Source organism: Zymoseptoria tritici, chromosome 8 (genome assembly GCF_000219625.1).
Source record: "Zymoseptoria tritici IPO323 chromosome 8, whole genome shotgun sequence".
In the NCBI taxonomy this organism is placed as follows: Eukaryota; Fungi; Ascomycota; class Dothideomycetes; order Mycosphaerellales; family Mycosphaerellaceae; genus Zymoseptoria; species Zymoseptoria tritici.
In genome coordinates, this window is record NC_018211.1 from 190927 (window position 1) to 205307 (window position 14381).

The 14381-nt window shown below is 53.8% G+C and overlaps 9 protein-coding genes across 9 annotated transcripts; 4 read left to right on the plus strand and 5 right to left on the minus strand.

The window, feature by feature from the left end:
* Positions 1-161: 161 nt before the first annotated feature.
* MYCGRDRAFT_46958 (uncharacterized protein) lies at positions 162-1627 on the minus strand (the record flags this gene model as incomplete). The annotated part of the gene is made up of 3 exons (XM_003850486.1): positions 162-285; positions 337-1357; positions 1438-1627. 3 exons carry the CDS (start codon positions 1625-1627, stop codon positions 162-164), a joined length of 1335 nt encoding a protein of 444 aa, XP_003850534.1.
* A 210-nt stretch (positions 1628-1837) lies between these two features.
* MYCGRDRAFT_47065 (uncharacterized protein) lies at positions 1838-2500 on the plus strand (the record flags this gene model as incomplete). Its single annotated transcript, XM_003849836.1, has 1 exon — positions 1838-2500. The coding sequence occupies one exon, from the start codon at positions 1838-1840 to the stop codon at positions 2498-2500; it is 663 nt and encodes a 220-aa protein (XP_003849884.1).
* Positions 2501-2976: 476 nt separating this feature from the next.
* On the minus strand, positions 2977-3706 carry MYCGRDRAFT_81713 (uncharacterized protein; the record flags this gene model as incomplete). The annotated part of the gene is made up of 2 exons (XM_003850485.1): positions 2977-3125; positions 3176-3706. Coding segments are annotated over 2 exons (666 nt in total), but the record flags the coding sequence as incomplete, so codon positions are not given.
* Positions 3707-4531: 825 nt separating this feature from the next.
* On the plus strand, positions 4532-7127 carry MYCGRDRAFT_46105 (uncharacterized protein; the record flags this gene model as incomplete). Its single annotated transcript, XM_003849837.1, has 3 exons — positions 4532-4625; positions 4675-6813; positions 6862-7127. The coding sequence occupies 3 exons, from the start codon at positions 4532-4534 to the stop codon at positions 7125-7127; spliced, it is 2499 nt and encodes an 832-aa protein (XP_003849885.1).
* Positions 7128-8027: 900 nt separating this feature from the next.
* MYCGRDRAFT_110319 (uncharacterized protein) lies at positions 8028-9040 on the minus strand (the record flags this gene model as incomplete). Its single annotated transcript, XM_003850484.1, has 1 exon — positions 8028-9040. One exon carries the CDS (start codon positions 9038-9040, stop codon positions 8111-8113), a length of 930 nt encoding a protein of 309 aa, XP_003850532.1.
* A 212-nt stretch (positions 9041-9252) lies between these two features.
* MYCGRDRAFT_110320 (acidic nuclear protein) lies at positions 9253-10177 on the plus strand (the record flags this gene model as incomplete). Its single annotated transcript, XM_003849838.1, has 1 exon — positions 9253-10177. The coding sequence occupies one exon, from the start codon at positions 9253-9255 to the stop codon at positions 10021-10023; it is 771 nt and encodes a 256-aa protein (XP_003849886.1).
* A 221-nt stretch (positions 10178-10398) lies between these two features.
* On the minus strand, positions 10399-11820 carry MYCGRDRAFT_74367 (uncharacterized protein; the record flags this gene model as incomplete). Its single annotated transcript, XM_003850483.1, has 2 exons — positions 10399-11434; positions 11486-11820. The coding sequence occupies 2 exons, from the start codon at positions 11812-11814 to the stop codon at positions 10399-10401; spliced, it is 1365 nt and encodes a 454-aa protein (XP_003850531.1).
* A 354-nt stretch (positions 11821-12174) lies between these two features.
* MYCGRDRAFT_74369 (uncharacterized protein) lies at positions 12175-12808 on the minus strand (the record flags this gene model as incomplete). Its single annotated transcript, XM_003850482.1, has 1 exon — positions 12175-12808. The coding sequence occupies one exon, from the start codon at positions 12796-12798 to the stop codon at positions 12175-12177; it is 624 nt and encodes a 207-aa protein (XP_003850530.1).
* A 538-nt stretch (positions 12809-13346) lies between these two features.
* MYCGRDRAFT_27172 (uncharacterized protein) lies at positions 13347-13908 on the plus strand (the record flags this gene model as incomplete). The annotated part of the gene is made up of 2 exons (XM_003849839.1): positions 13347-13463; positions 13513-13908. Coding segments are annotated over 2 exons (513 nt in total), but the record flags the coding sequence as incomplete, so codon positions are not given.
* Positions 13909-14381: the final 473 nt, after the last annotated feature.

Consider the following 14381-nt stretch of genomic DNA (forward strand, 5'->3'; position numbering starts at 1 on the left):
GCAATTGGGAGTTTGGAGCAGGCTCCCGGGAGCTGGCTTCCACGGTGCGAATTGGTGTCTTGCGGACAGCGGGGATTCAATAGCACATCATGAGACGTCCTGTATCGCAGCGGCGGACAAATGAAGTACCCATGGGCTCAATAGTCGAGCCTCGAGCTCTGTTACGGGCCGGTTTCAACCATAATCTCCGGATGAGAGTCTGCGACGGCTTTGAGTTCCGAGAATGCAGGCTTGTTCTTTTTCGCTTCTCCTGGACCTTCGGACTTGAATTGGTAGCCACGCATACTATAATATCATCAGCGCATGAACGCAGAATGTCAGTATCAAGGCGCTCACCGTGGACCTTGCCCAGTCTTGTCCGGCAGATCACTTTCATACGCCCTTTCGAACGCAAAGACGTCCTGGTCGAAGGTGTCTCGCGCGATGCTTTCGCGAATGCCCGCGAAAAAGCGGTCCACGATGTGGTGATTATGGATTTGAAGCAGCACCCAGCCTAGCATCTCCTTTGCGGCCAGCAAATGTTGAACGTAAGCTCGGTGGTGATTGGTACAGGCGTAACATGTGCATCCTTTACGGAGAGAAGAGACATCCACCGCATGAGTAGGGTTCCACATATCGATTCCAAGTGTTGCGAGATCAGCAGTATGTCCGGTCGTTGGCTTCTCAACCGTTTCCGGGAACGTGAAGTCCAGAGCAATACCGGCGTCTGTAGCAGCACCTGTGAAGGGTACAATCATGATGTCCATTCCAGCTCGTACATGCTGGAGGACTGCGTGCGGACTTTCGGGTGCGGTGAAGTCGAGTCGTGGTAGGTCGGAGAGATATCCTGGGATATCACCCAGCGTGTCAAGGCTGTACAGCGCAAGGCCCGAGACGTCGGCTGACACCTCTCCAGCGACACAGTCCACAAGCGCCTCCTGCTTGGAGCATGGAAGAGGCAACAACGATGCAAACAGTTTGCTTGCACCGTTCGACCTTGATCGTGACCTCTCAGTTTTGTGCAACTTCGCATGACTTTGCAACCAAGCAATGGACCGATCCTCAGCCTTGATAACTCTCTTGCTTCCTAGTGCACGACCATACGGTATGTCACCCAATGCCACCACGATGTCGACTCCCAGATCTTCCGAGGCATTTGCATAGTCGCGAGGGTTGAGATGTTGAAAGCCTACAGCCGTACATATCGAGACAGAGGAGTTGGTGTTGGAATTCGCGGCGGGCGAAACGAGGGGCTTAGTCCTCCGAGCGCCGAGTACAAGCAGAGTATCTTGAGGCAAGGCAGTGAAGCTTCGCAACGGCGACTTGCCGACAGGGACTGGCAGCTCATACACAGGTGCTTTTGGAGATCGTTCGATGACTAGGGAACGACTGTGAGTTTGCAGACGGCGAAGTCAGCGACTGCTGGTTGAACAAAATGCTCGAACTGGGACAGCTTACAGTCTTCGAGCGCAACGTAGACGCCATTGAGATCAGTGTCTCGCTTGAATGTGTCCTGCGTAATGTGTGGGACTATGCCGCGGGAAGTGTTGGCCAGGAAGTGCGGCGTGTCGATCGCTTGTCGGCCAGGGAGGACCAATCTGCCCAGTCGTGGAGTCGAATGTCCGGCGGACTTGACCACCGTGAACATTTCGTCCGACAGAGAGTCACTCATCTTGAGAGTGTGGTGCTAGATCTCCAACGCATTGTAAGAGATCCGGCTCATGAGATAACTATTTGCTGCAAAGGTGAAGTTCAGCTTCAAAGTTGAAGCTGAACGCGCCAAGCCAGGAATCGCGAATCTCACACGTCTTTGGAAGTCTCGAAGTACATCTTCTCCATCAACATCACAAACGACGACATGTCTTCCGGCACGTCTCGAGGCCATTTGATCGTCTTCGAAGGTCTCGATCGCTCCGGCAAGAGCACTCAATGCGCACGACTGGTAGATCACCTCCGCTCTCAAGGCAAAGAAGTCTTCCATCAACGCTTTCCGGACCGGACGACTGTGATCGGACAGATGATCAACAGCTATCTCAGTGGGACATCATCGCAGGAGGACCATGCCATTCATCTCTTGTTTTCAGCAAACCGCTGGGAGGCCTCCGAATCGATAAGACAGCACATTGAAAGGGGAACTACTGTGGTCGTTGATCGATATTACTACTCTGGTTGTGTCTACTCTGCAGCCAAGCAGAATCCTGCCATGGACCTTGCGTGGTGTCGGCATCCTGAGATTGGCTTGCCACGTCCCGACTTGTGTCTGTTTCTGGACATCGCTGCTGAGGAGGCTGCTAAACGCGGTGGCTTTGGCACCGAACGATACGAGAAACAGGAACTTCAGGACAGAGTGCGAGACTTGTTTGCCGAGTTGCAAACTCATCCGGACGAGGCTGAAGACATCGTCGTGATTGATGCTGGTCAGAGTGTCGAGACAGTAGAGCAAAGCATTCACGACGCAGTAGGACGCCGGCTCGATGGAGAGCATGCTGTCGGCCCAGTGAGATACATTCAACCGTGGTGAGGGCAACACATTGAAAACGCTACAAATCGAAGCAGCAAGACGGACCTCTCTGAATCACACCATTCGCATGATCCGGCCACGATCAGCTCTCTTCCTTGACTTCAGCTGGCCACTGTTCCTTTATATCCGGCAAAGTCGCCAATGTCCTCTTTGAGAATCTGCGGCAGCTCGTCCTCGATGTAAGAGCGCTTCCACTCCTTTTCCTGCGGCTGCCACCCCAATTCCCGCAGTCGATTTGCGCGACTCCTGCTGTTCAAACCGAGGACGGCACCTGTGAAGTCGCCAAACACGTCACCCCACAGACTCTGCTCGAGCTCTTTCGGCTCGGGACTCTCGATTTTGCCTGCCTTGTGCAGCCCTTCGCCAATAGCCTTTGCAACATCGTACCACGACGGCTCATTATCTCCGGTAGACTCACAGAAGTAGTATGGATTGTCGAGCAGCGTCGATGGAGACGACTTCTCCATGTGGTGCAGCAGTACAATGTATGCACGAGCCAGATCCAACACATGGATGTTTGATTCGACGCCAAGTCCCTTGCCGACATGAGGTGCGAAGCCATGCTTGAGAGCGAATCGTGTGAGGGTCGGGATTTGAATGGTCAGGCGACCGTGATTGGGGTTGACTGGATGTAGGTCAGTAAAGCTTCGAGGGTAACGGGCGCGGTACACGCACAACCGAAGATCAACGGCGGAATTATGATGGCCATCTTTGCCTTTTCTCCGAGTTCTTTCTGGCATTTGACAATGGCGATGTCAATCTCACGGTGTGGCGCGTTGTCTTTGACAGAGTCGACATCGGATCGTTCATCATCGCGGTAGATCTTGTCGCTCTTGTACGCATTGAGAGAACCATCGTCGAGAACACTGGTGCCAGAAGTGTGGATAAAAGTTGTCATGAGGTTCTTCGACGCCCGCTGTCGCAGTCCATCCAGGACTGCCTGAATACTGGGTAGGTGATCGGCTGTCGCGGTGTGGATGACGATGTCGCTTTGAGCAGTGTGCTCTGAGATCAGTTGCTTGTCGTTCAGATCGCCGTAGACCACGGATGCTCCGGATTTCTTGATCTGCTCGCCGTGCTCCTTGCGTCGGACAAGGCCAGTTACCGAGTGGCCTTCATCGACGAGAAGCTCCAGGACATTCCAGCCGATGAAGCCTGGTCCGATGATGAATACTGATTTGCTTTGAGACATTGCCGAGATTGTCCTCAACTTTGGAGATTGTGGAGTCCCGATGAGTGAAGAAGGGAAGCTTCAGACGTCAGTACCTTACAGAGCTGCGGATTGGTGAGCATGACGATGTTCCGGTCATTCGGGGTGGGGCTCCACGCATATTGCTTCTCTGGCCGACGCTGTGCAAGGCAGTTGATCGAATGACATACTCGAGACGATTGTGCCTTTAACCCGGGTATAACAGCCACCCTTCAACTACTGATATACCCCTTCTGCACAATGCAGCGTTGTACACCTTTTGGTGGGAGCCGTGGTCTGTTACTTATTTTGACAGGAAAAGCCTTGCGAACATTCACTGGGCTTGGAATTGGACCGCTAGGAGTGCGTCGTTTGGGCTCAACTTATCCGTTGTCGCTGTGAAATTGTTGTGTTGATGTTCTTCTCCTGCCAAACCCGCGGGCGGACTCTTTCCGGTTGAGCACGTGACGTGGTCGGGAAAGAGCGGGCGGACACTAAAATGCGGCCCAGGACCTGACGCCGGCGGGAACGACCCTAAGTATCCATCGCATGGGATCTGAGAGAATGAAGCTATAGCACTGCAACCTCACCCCAGGACTCACAACAGCGGAGCGGAGTGCATCACTCACTCTCACACCCTCCCGCCGACGACCCGCCGCACACCATCGCTACCAACTCCACATCATCCTCTCCGCCCGACCGATCTTTCATCGCAAACCTACGTCGCGTCACGTGTACATTGAGACATACCCCTTCTGCAGCTCCGAACCGATCGCCGCAGCAAATGCCACACTCCGCCGTCGGGACTGTGACGCTGACATAGCCCTGGTGGGCGAAAGAGCATGGCTTTCCAGCCGTCTGGCGGACTGGGCAATGGCGGAGGCCCCGGTCAGGTCGAGCATCATGGACCGCAGGGAACGGAGTATACATTGCAGGGTTTGTTGTCTACAACAGGAATGAGGACCACGATACTGACTCCACGTAGGTGTGATGCGCTTCCTCCAGATCGAATGGCATAGTCACGAACGAGCACGAAATTCATGGGACATTGAGCGGGCAGAAATGAAGGCAAAGATTGCGAAACAGGAAGGAGAATGTCGCCAGGCGAAACGAATTAATGAGCAGCTGGAACGACAAGTGCGCATGCTGGAGCTTGCATTGAAGAACGAGCGTGCCAAAGCGAAGGGAGTGCAGGGAGGGCCGAATGGTGTCGCGCCAGAGGATAGCGTCACCACGAACGGGGAGAAACAGACCAAACCCGCCTTTCGGCCACATAATTCCTTCTTGGAGACTGCGGATCTGCAAGAGCCAAGCGAGAAAGAGCGGGAACAATACCTGGACAACACGACCAAGTACCTCAAGAACTGCATGAAGGAGATTCAGTATCTTTTGACGCCTCCTCAGCACCCTCCACCACCGCACATGCTGCCCAATGGAAGCTTTGCTGGGCTTCCGGATGCTCCTCTGCCTATGGACGATATGTACGCTCGCCATCAGAGAAACTCTCGCGGCTCAGGTCAGGTACTTCCTCAGCCGTCAGCCATGCCAAACCATCAACCGCCTTCAGTGCCCAACAGTCTCCCGCAGACCTCAAGACAGCAGCAGGAGGAGCTAGGGCAGACCCTGGGATATCCTGAATATACCAATGCCAATCAACAGCCTTCGGAAGTCCTCCAGCCTGGCCTCCAATCCTCCGAAACTTATGAAGAACAAGTCGAAAACATAACGCATACTTACGACAACCGTGGGCGACCAGTACTCGAGCCAGGTAAACAGCAGCTGTCTCGCCAAGTTCAGCAACAAATCGATCCCGACAATTGGCAATTCGACGAGGAACCGCCTCCACCACCAGAAAACCCGCCTCCTGAGATACCCCCGCCCAGACGACCGGACACTGATCTGTTCCCAAGTGCTGCCAGCGCATCTCAGCTTCCTTCGAAATCTCCTCCGCGGAGTGGCCCATCTCCGCACGGCCGAAGAAAGAGCTCGCTCGGTTCGCAAGGAATGGAACGGCGGCGCAGCTCTCACGGAAACAAGAGCAGGACTCACGATGGTGCTGAGAGTGCGATAATGAATGATCCGAATCTTTTCAAGGTCAAGTTCGCGCTGCGTGGTCATCTTGATGTCGTGCGAAGCGTGATTTTCAGTGGTGGCGGCAGCCCAAGTGAGCCAGAGGTGTGCACAGCTGGCGACGATGGTACTATCAAACGATGGATAATACCCGCGACATATCAGAACTACAATCCGGGCAATAATGGCGCCGATCTGGACATTCCGGCATATTTTACGCATAGAGGGCATGAGGGCATTGTGACCTGTCTGGCAGCATGCCCGGCTAGCACTGGATTCAATACCGGAGGACGAGCGAATGGCGATGGCTGGATTTTCTCTGGCGGACAAGACTGTACTGTTCGCGTTTGGGAAAGAGGACGCGTCGACTCCAAAGCTACCCTCGAAGGTCATACCGATGCTGTGTGGGCCATCTGCATTCTTCCCGCATCAGTTGGGGTGGTCTTTGGCTCGCAAAGCAGCAACTTCGGCGGCCCCGACAGAGTGCTGCTTGTGTCAGGCTCGGCGGATGGTACTGTCAAGGTCTGGGCCATCAGTGCGCCGCCGCAGAGCTCATCACCCTCCACTGGAAGCCGTCGAGGCGTGGGTGGCAGTCGACGACATAGTGTCACCAGCGGCAGCAACTTTCCTTCGAGTCCACAGCCCAGCTTCGCTAGCAGCACGCCCTTCAGTTCGACACTCATTCACTCCATCGAGCGGCCCGAAGCCTCAAACGCGAGACCGACCAGCATCTGCCCACTGTCCCCATCTGGCGAGACATTCGTCGTCAGCTATTCGGATTCCTCGGTACTGATATTTGACACAAGGACAGGCGAGGAGGTCATTGGAATGGCGAGCAATGAGACTTATGACGGGACGATGAATACCAGCATTAATGCCGTTGTTGCTACTAGCCTTGGCCTCGAAGGGTCTGGTACGAGTAGCATTGACGCAGCAAGAGGACTTGAGTCTGACGAGGTCGGCGGAGGAGCTACCGGCGGAAGAGCGGGTGCGGAAGGTATTGTCATCACTGGGCACGAAGACCGCTTTGTCCGGTTTTTCGATGCCAATAGTGGTAAGTTTTTACTCCCGTACATATTGATCACAACTAACGACCATTCAGGACAGTCGACCTACGCTATGCTTGCCCACGCGATGCCGATCTCTGCTTTGTGTCTGTCAAGAGATGGTCGGGAGCTTGTGTCAGGGAGCCACGATGCAGGGATTCGAATCTGGAGTATGGAGAAGCGCGCGTGTACTCAAGAGCTGAACGCTCACAGAGTATCGCGAGGAGAGGGAGTGACTGCTATCGTCTGGAGCAGCGATGGCAGGCTTCTTGTGAGCGCGGGCGGTGACGGCTGTGCTAAAATCTTCTTTAAGAACATTTGATGCGCCGCTCACCACCGCGTCTTAAAGGCACTGCGGGGTCATTTGTACGCCGGAGGAGGATCACACTTGACTGGAATGGCATCTGTGTGGTACTTTCATCGATACGCGATACGGGACACGATCCCCAAGGTGCGCCGGTCGAAGGATGAAGCTCTTCATGCTGAAGGCTTTGAGGCATTCGCGTAGTAGTAGCGTTAAACAACGACGACAACTTCGTGTACAGAATACGATAGCTTCGCATGGTGCTTCGCGGCCCAACAGACACAGTCGCCTTTGGCAAGCCACTTCGATTGCCATCAGCAACCAGACAGGAATCGCAGCATTCGGACGCTGATTGCAACGCGTAAGGACAATGGGGTGGACGAGCGTCGAATCGCGTACAGGCCGAGCTGAGCTCGCAGTTCACAGTAAGATGTCTAGCGCCATACGAAGGACCACTAGCGGATGACACTGCATTCCATGTCGATTCTTCGCAGCTCACAGGCTGTAATGACCAGTTCCGCGCGACGATCCTGTGGCATGGGATCCTCGAATCGAGTTCAGATACATCTCACGACTTCTTCTGGCGTCGTGTCTGCGCGTTGAAATGTCACAATACCTAGTGCATGTTAAATCAGGCCGGGGTGTTGCAAGTCGTGACGAGAACGAGCAATGCCGAGCTGCAAGTAGGTGATTGACCGCCGGCCATGTGTACGGATGGAGCGAACGAACGCCGGGACTTCTGCGCGTTGTCTGCAGGAGGACGGAACGGAAGGAACGACGTATCATGGCCGCGCCATGGCTTTACACTATTGCAAAATGCGACTAAATTTGGAATTCAGACCAGCACATAAGAACAAGTCACATTGTAAACATACGTGTGAGAGGGGAGGGGTTGATGTGAAAGGGCCGTCAGCTTTTGTTAGATCAATCATTGCAGGTGCCTATCTGGATACAGGTGTCGAATCAAGCTCAATGTTGTCACGAACATTGTGCATGAGGCTCTAGAAGCCGTTCGGATCATCCTCCTTACCGTCCTCGGCCTCAGAATCATCATCATCATCCTCGTCTTCCTCCTCGTTGTCCTCCAACTCCTGTGCAATCTCTCGATTACGCTGCGCAATCTTCTCAAGCATATTCTGATTGAGACGTTGCTCGCATTGCAGCTCCAATTTCTGCAACTCTTTCGCCCGCTTCTTTTGAGCTCGATCTTGTGCCTTGAGGCGGGCTTGCTCCGTCGTCTGAGCTCGCTTCTGTTCGTCGAGGCGCTTTTGTTCTTTGACTTGAGCCTGATTCTGTTCTTCCAAGCGATTTCCCTCTTCTGCTTGAGCCTGCTTCTGTTCATTCAAGCGCTGCTGATCGTCAATCTGGGCCTGAATTTTGTCGGCAAGCTGCGATCCTTCGGTGCCGATAAGCTCGCTAGCTGCTTTCCGCTCCTTCTCAAACTGCTGTTGTTGCTCAGCGAGGAGCTTCTCGCGATCTTGAAGCTGATGCATGGCTTCTGTCTGTCGCTTCTCAAACTGCTGTTGTTGCTCAGCGAGGAGCTTCTCGCGATCTTGAAGCTGTTGCATGGCTCCTGTCTGTCGCTTTTCAAGCTGTTGTTGCTCAAGGAGGAGCTGCATCTGCACTTCATTCGAGTCACTCGCGGGGGCATCGGGCAAGACATCATCTGCACCTTGCTGCTCGTCTGCATCATCAGGGGCTGCTGTATTGTGCTCTTGATCGCCTGATACAGTTGTGAGAGTTGTCTGCTTCTCGGCGCCATGTCGCTGTTGCGTTGGAACACCTTGCTGATTGCCAGCGTCAGCTCCTGATGGAGTAGAGGTCCGCATGGGCGATGCTTCATCACGGGCGTTTTGACGCTCGTACACGACCTGCGACGCAACATATCCTTCGCGTGAATGTCTTGGACGTGAATCTCCGTGCCAAGACATATCCGTTTGTTCCTTTCGTCCTTCTTCTCTTGAGCTCTTTACAACCGCATCTTGATCAATCAGAGCATCTCGCCATGGCCGACGACGATGCATACTCCACGCAGCTCATGCAATTATGGACCACTGGATTCGACGCATGCCACCAACTGTACGAGGAAGACAAGCTCGATGCATGTTTTGAACAGGTGCAGCGCGAACTCGTTGACCAGTCCATGCCCCTCTACCATCGTATGCGATTTTTACTCCTCTTCGCTGCATGCTCCGACGACTGGTATGAGGCAGACGATGCCATCGCCCGCTGCGAGAACATTTGGCAGTCGACGAGAAGCTATCACACACCCGGCGCGGATGAGCGCGTCGACGATGGACTGTACGAAGTGCGCCAATTGCTCGACACGATGCGCCGTGATCTGGATCTGAAGCCGCGGGTACTGATCGATCGAGAGGTCGAAGAGGAGAACGAAGACGTCGATATGGCGGAGGATTCCGAGGAGGAGGCCGAGGAGGAGGAGGACGAGGAGGTGGACGAGGAGGAAGAATATGACGAGGACGATTTCACTGCCCCAGTGAGCGTGAAGTCCGGTCTGGAGATTTTGCCGAAAGCTTTGGACCCGCAAGGATCGGTACCATCGGAATCCAAGCCGCCGATCCTCCCCGAACTCAAAGCTCGCAGCACCTCCGGGTTTGACGCAGTCTTTAACCACTGGAAAGAGTTGGAGAACGCTGAGAGCGCAGATGACAGCGGCCGGATCGGTAACAAGAGCAAGAAGCCGTTTCGGTCGATCGGCGTGCCAAAAGATCAAGTCATTGTCGAGGAGAAAGGCGCGATGGAAGGCAAAGCCGGTGTCGAGGAGGACGAAAGAGAAGTCAAGATCGAGCCAGAGGCAGACAAGACAGAGCGGGAGGTGGAAATCGAGAAGATGCACAGAGTGTCAGAGATGCCTTTGCGTTCCGCAAACATTCGCGTACCAAAGCGTGAGTGACGGGAGTGTACTTGGGAAGCAAGGAGGCTCTTGCGCTTCGGTTGGACAGCTGAAAGCACCTTATTAGAGTGGTTTCTTGGATAGACCGTAGACCGTACTCTCATCACGTTTCATGTAGTCACGGTACCGGTTGTCTGCTATTTGACTCCCAATGTATGCAGGCACGTGTGGTGGTCATAGTTCAAATCTCAACGTCCATCATAGGTATCGGAACACTCATAACAGCGGTCTGCACCATTCTCTCGAGTCTCCCAATGCCCGTACCACTTCCGGCATGGAACTATGATGGGCGACCGTAGCTCGCAGGCAACACTTAGCGCCGCAAGTTTGCGCTCTCTTTGGATCATGGACTTCGCCGTCTAAGCTGCGTAGCACTCAACCCAGCAAAAAGGCGTTGACGCTCTGCAATGTCGCTCTGCTGGGAGATGCATCCGGCATGGACACCATGATCCAACTGAGTCGCTGCTTGATGAGAGACTTGTTCAAATCGCGGGGAGCCTCCATCTTGGACATCACGATCCCGTCTCCATCGAACAGTCGACAAAGTAAAGCCAGAGCGACTCCAACAGCCAAGTCTTTTCCCGTCTGACAAGTCACGAGGATCTTGCTTGTCGAGGTAATGGACGGAATGAACGTCTCCAACTTCGGCAGTTCATGCCGTAGCTGTCGACTGCCGACCTTGCCCTCCACGCATGTCAGCTGAAGACGCTGCGATGTTTCGACACTTTCCCGATCTGAACTGTCGCAGAACTCGGGCTTCGAAGTGCAGGAAATGACGAGGTCAAAGCCGGCGCGAATGTCCTCAAAGACGCTGTTGTCTCCGATATAGACGACGCTCGTCGGTCTGACCAAAGTCACATCTCGAATCACGACATTCAAGTGCGAATCTTTGACAAGACCTGCAATAAGCGCGGGAAGCTCCTCTGGTGAAGCCTGCCTGAGCAGATCCAGGTTTGTCCAAAACATGGCAGCATCGAGACCGAGCGACCAGCTTTCAGGATCATCTGCCGCTCCCTGGACGTATTCCGATGTTGACGAGGTCTCATTACTGGTCTGGTTCGAGGCTGTGCACAGCACCAGGAGATGACTGTCCGCCGCTTGCCTCGTACTGGACGAAAGCTGATCGCCAGGTCTTTGCCAGACGATTTGCATTGGCTTGTTCTGCAGCTTGGACCGCATGTCGTTCAGGTCCAGCTTCAAAGTTTTCGCATCGTGGAGACACGTGTCGAGTCTTAGTTCAATCTGTGCGCGCTCTGACTCCGAGACGACATCCATGGGAGTCTGTAGATTGTGATAATCGGGCTTATGGGGGAATAGCAAGCGATTGAGGATCGTGGTCCAGATCGGCACAGTTTTGGAAAGCGCATCTGGCATGCTCTTTCCTCTCCGAGTGGAATCGACGATGATGCAGCTAGAAGGACCGAATCAGCAGACGCTCATTACCTGTGCTGGTTCTGTTTACCCTCCATGCTGTCCTACGGCATCCAGTACTTGTAAATTCAATCGCCGCAGACTGAACATCCATTGTCCGAAGTGGCCATCTGTGGATTTGAAATATGCGCTCCCTGCCCTACGGTGCGGAGAGATGTACCAGCTCCCACATCGTTCGTTCGCGACCAGAGGAAGCTGATATGCATTCGCAACCTCTTCCACGAATGAAGAATCCTGCTTGATCGAGTTGAGGCGGTTCTTGATGGTTAAGTTTGCGCGTTTGAGATCACCTAGCGCATTCTTCAATGATGATGCCGCTGTTGGAAATATGAGATCGGATTCCTGGAGTGGCGGTGCCATGGGGTTTCATTTTGTGAGGTTGAAGATAAGATGAAGAAAGCTGGGATACAGACTTGGCATCACGTGAAAATGGTACAAGTGACAAAGGTGCAAGATGCGACGTGAATGGATCGCTCCGTTGAATACGAGAGCCGTCCACAAGCCATCGAGTCGGTACTGCCGTGTTTCTCATCTGCAGCCCAGCAGCCATGCTCGGAGAAGCACTGGAACTACTGGTCCCGATACTCTCTGGCTCGTGAAGACGGGCGCCGTGGTACTCCCAACTTTCCTTTACTGACCCGTCGCTATGCTGGTATATCATCTGCCCGTGCGGACTGCCGAATGTCCTTGCAAGCCACATTTCAGTCGCTTCACAACGCCTCAAGCTCCCGTCGCGTTTGCGATCTCCCGCTGCAGCGTCTCCAGCTCACCAATGTTTTGCTTGTCCGGTCCTGCTCGTTCAAAGTCCAGTCCTTGCTTGACCCATTCGGTAGCCTCCTCCAATCGTCCCATCTCCTTCAAGCACTGCCCTCTTCGCCACCATGCCTTAACATTTCCAACCTTCTTCATCTCCACTGCGATCTCCGCGTCGACTGCGGCCTCTGCCCATGAATGCTGTGCCATCAAAGTTTGCGCCCTGTTGCCGTGAAGTGTGCTAAGCTCCTCACGGACAAGTCCGCTCGCCTCCCACGGTGGTCTTTCCGCTGCCATCTTGATCGCCAGGTCGTAAATTTGCAGGGCTTCGGTGTATGATGCTTTCTTGTACAGTTTGTTGCCCTCCTCTTTCAGCTTCGTGATCTGTGCTGATCTCTTTGGGTTGACGGGTGCCGGGGGAGGTGGTGTTTGTGATGGATTCTCGACGGCTAACATGCCTCGATGGATTTGATTCAGTTCTAGGAGTTCATTGGCGAGGGACTGGTCGGAGGAGGAGACGGCTTTTGTGTTCGGATCGAGTACAAGCGGGAGGAGCTTGAACGTGTCGCTGAGCTCGACAGGAGCTTCCATGATGTCGGTGATGTGGCGAGGCCGATTTGGTGAGATGTCGAAGAGTTGATGTGATTTGGAGGAAGCATGGGGCATGGACGGTCTCCTTGTGCTTCAGGTAGCTAGCGCCGTCATGTGCGAGCCTCAGCCCTACGAGCCTGGACCCACAAAACGGTTGCTACTCCAGATTTTAGTGTTTTGACGTCTTTGGTGAACAATGTCTCAAACAGTAAGACATTCGATGTATTCTGTGGCGTGTTGCAAGATGAGTGCAGAACAAGCGGCCGCGTCGACCATGAATGACGGCCACTCTCTGGAGCCCGTCAAGTCCGAGGCTGAAATGGCTTCGTCGCCTTGTTGCTCCGCATCCCGCCTTGACGACGGAGGAAGCTTGGAACTAGTTCTACCAAGATCCTGGTCCCGAGCTGCATGTGTTTACAGCCGCGAGCACTATATATCTGTGGAAGAGGTGGGCTATGCTGATCCATAGTACACTCAACATCAAAATTGCAAACACAATCGCAATCTTCACAGCTATGCGGCTTCCTCAGAACAAGTTACAGCAGATCAAGGCGATCATCCACGGCGTACAGACGTTGCTGGTGTTCATCGCAGGATGTCTGACCCTCGCTGTCATGGCAAAGTCTTATGGACATGGAGGCGAGACAAAATACTACTTTGCATTGGTCAATAGGCTCCGGCACTCTCTCTTCGACCTCTGCTGACCAGGTACAGTGCTTCTTCACGCTCCCGGCTGTGGCATTCCAAGTCGTGGTGCCATTATGGTCTCGGGCGTGGAGATTCTGCAATGTCTACGCATTCGCAACGATCGATCTCCTCTTCTGCATCCTCTGGTTCGCGGCGGCCATCGCAGTAGCGGTGTGGAATGCCTCGGAGGTCACCACCAAAGAAAAGCCGAAAAATGAAGCCACACCCAAACGAGACGACACCAAAGAGACGAATCCGACCAAAGTCCTCGCATGTGGAAGCGAAAACATATGCAAGGTCAGCAAAGCCACCGTGGGATTCGCTGTTGTTCTGTTCTTCCTCTTCGCGGCTGCCAGCTACCTCTCCATCTGCGCGCTGATCGAGTACCGCAAAACCGGCGTGAAGCCTCATTCCACTTCCAACATACAACAGTCGTACTCCCAGAGGAAGAATCAGTTGGAGAAGGACGCTGTGTGGTCATCGAATACCGACGATATCCGAACAAGCAGCGATGGACCCGTGAATGATGATGATGGGGAGCATGGCGAGGGACTGCTACGCAAGAGTGGTGATGATGGAGATTACCTGCCGTACCCTGGTAGAAGGACGAGCTATCACTCGCAAATGTCAGTCCCGCCATTGTACGATCCAGGTGTGGCGAGGAACTGAGTTGGAAGGCATGGCTTGAAATTTGAGGTCTGAGTGAACAGCACTTCAGGGCGTTGGAGGATCGATTGACGACAGGCTGGAAGGTTGTTATCACATATGCTTGCGCGAATAATGACTCCCACGATGCGAGCCAGGCGATTACGCCAGTCGTTGCGAAGGATTCAGCTTCTGAAGGGAAAACAAGTTGTCGTATGTCACTTCGGGCCTCGTGGCCGTCATATGACGCT